The following is a 1,749-nucleotide window of genomic DNA, read 5'->3' on the forward strand; positions in this document are numbered from 1 at the left end:
CGTGCTGGAAGCCCGCCTGGTAGCTCTCCTGCGACGGGGAGTACAGCTCTTTCCCCCCGCTGGGGAACCCGTCGCCCGCCGCCGAGATGTAGCCCTGCCCGGGCGCGCTCCTGGAGGGCGAGCGCACGCCGCCGCCGCCGCCGCCGTACGGGCAGCTGCCGAGGGTCTGCGCGTAAAACCTGGCGGGCTGCGCTCCGTACCCTCCTCCTCCTCCTCCTCCTCCTCCCACCGCCGGGTCCGAGTGGTACGGCAGAGCCAGCGCGTCCTGGCCGCCCTGCACCGGGTCCGAGTAGTAAAACCTCCCGTCCTGGAGCCCCATCTTGAAGTCGGCTAGGTCCTTACCGCGGTGGTGGTGGTGGAGGAGGTGGCTGCTGATGTCGGGGTTCTTTCCGAAAGTTTGCGTTTCAGTCCCATTCAACATGCTGAGGTAGAGGTTGCCGCCTGTGCCGCCCATTTGCAGCCCCGCGCCCGGTGTGCGCGCGATGGCATGAGGCTCCTGCGTCCTGTGCTTTCAACGAGAGCGCGCAAAGTGCACTAAGAAGTGATGGAAATGTTAACACAAAATCACAAAGCGGACCACTGACGTGACACTTTTAAAAGCGTCTCTGTGTCAGCTGGAGTTTCAGATGTGAGCCCGTCAGCTCGCGCGCATCGGGCTGCTCATCTACACACTTTTTGTGTTATTACCCAGCAGGTGATTGTCTTGTCTTGTCGGGTTGTTGTTTTTTTTTTGTTTTTTTTTGACGTGTGGAGTCGCTACCAGTGACTCAAACACGCGCTCGCGCCTCTAACCTATGATATATACATTTAGAGAGCGCTCATGTCTCAGGGGGGCGTGGCCAGGCAGAGGAGCGACCTGATTGGCTGCGAGCCATCCCGTCGTCACACACACACAGACTATAATTAGGTTCATATATTTTAAGAAGCATATTATTTAAGATTTGGACATTATTACAGGATATAACATGCTCCTTTTAAGGGAAATTATCTTTTGTTAATATTGATATTGTTGAGCATAATCATTCTGCAAAGTAAAAATAATCATAATTAATTAAGACAATAATTTAACTGATTATCTTTGACACATTTATTTTGACTTTAATTCAGCAATACAACATAATATTGTACTTTGGCTTCATATATGTGAAATAATTAGACTTGTTAATGTGATAATTACAAAAGATTTCTTCATTCTAGATGTTTATTTTCTCTAAATTAATTCTCAAAATCATTGTTTGACACTTCTAAAGATAATTATATATCTATATAGTTATTTGTTGTTGTTTATTGTGTTGAATATAACTTCCTCTCTTGTGTGTGTCAGGGTATTTTGTAACAAATCAGTTTTTACTTTTATTTTCATTTTCCATGGAAATCATCAAAAACTTTTTAGGTTTCAAAACGTGTGACGCTTCTGGAGAATTAATATCACATTTCTTTATTTTACACTTTCAGGCTGTAACTCGTGATCTATGTCACGTCATTAAATGCAAATTAACACACAATATTCTTTTAAAAAACATAATTATGATTTCCTTAGAAAATAAAACTTCTTAAATTGACACTGATGTTTTTTACTTCACGTAAAATGTATTATATTTTTTTATGTATGTATATTTATGTAAATATAAATATGCATATATGTGTATATATATATATATATATACATATATATATATATATATATATATATATATATATATATATATGTATATATGTATGTGTATATACATACGTGTGTGTGTGTGT

At 42.0% G+C, this 1,749-nt stretch overlaps 1 protein-coding gene across 1 annotated transcript in view; it reads right to left on the bottom strand.

The window, feature by feature from the left end:
- Positions 1 to 736, bottom strand: part of tbx21 (T-box transcription factor 21) — an 18,934-nt gene extending 18,198 nt beyond the window's left edge. Inside the window, exon 1 of the mRNA XM_068583950.1 lies at positions 1 to 736. This exon is cut by the window's left edge and continues 136 nt beyond it. Within this exon, the coding sequence (XP_068440051.1) occupies positions 1 to 454 (454 nt within the window). The 5' untranslated portion in view covers positions 455 to 736.
- Positions 737 to 1,749: the final 1,013 nt, after the last annotated feature.

This window comes from Clinocottus analis, unplaced genomic scaffold (genome assembly GCF_023055335.1).
Source record: "Clinocottus analis isolate CAN_PGR_092001 unplaced genomic scaffold, fCliAna1.0.p SCAF_19, whole genome shotgun sequence".
NCBI classification, from domain to species: Eukaryota; Metazoa; Chordata; class Actinopteri; order Perciformes; family Cottidae; genus Clinocottus; species Clinocottus analis.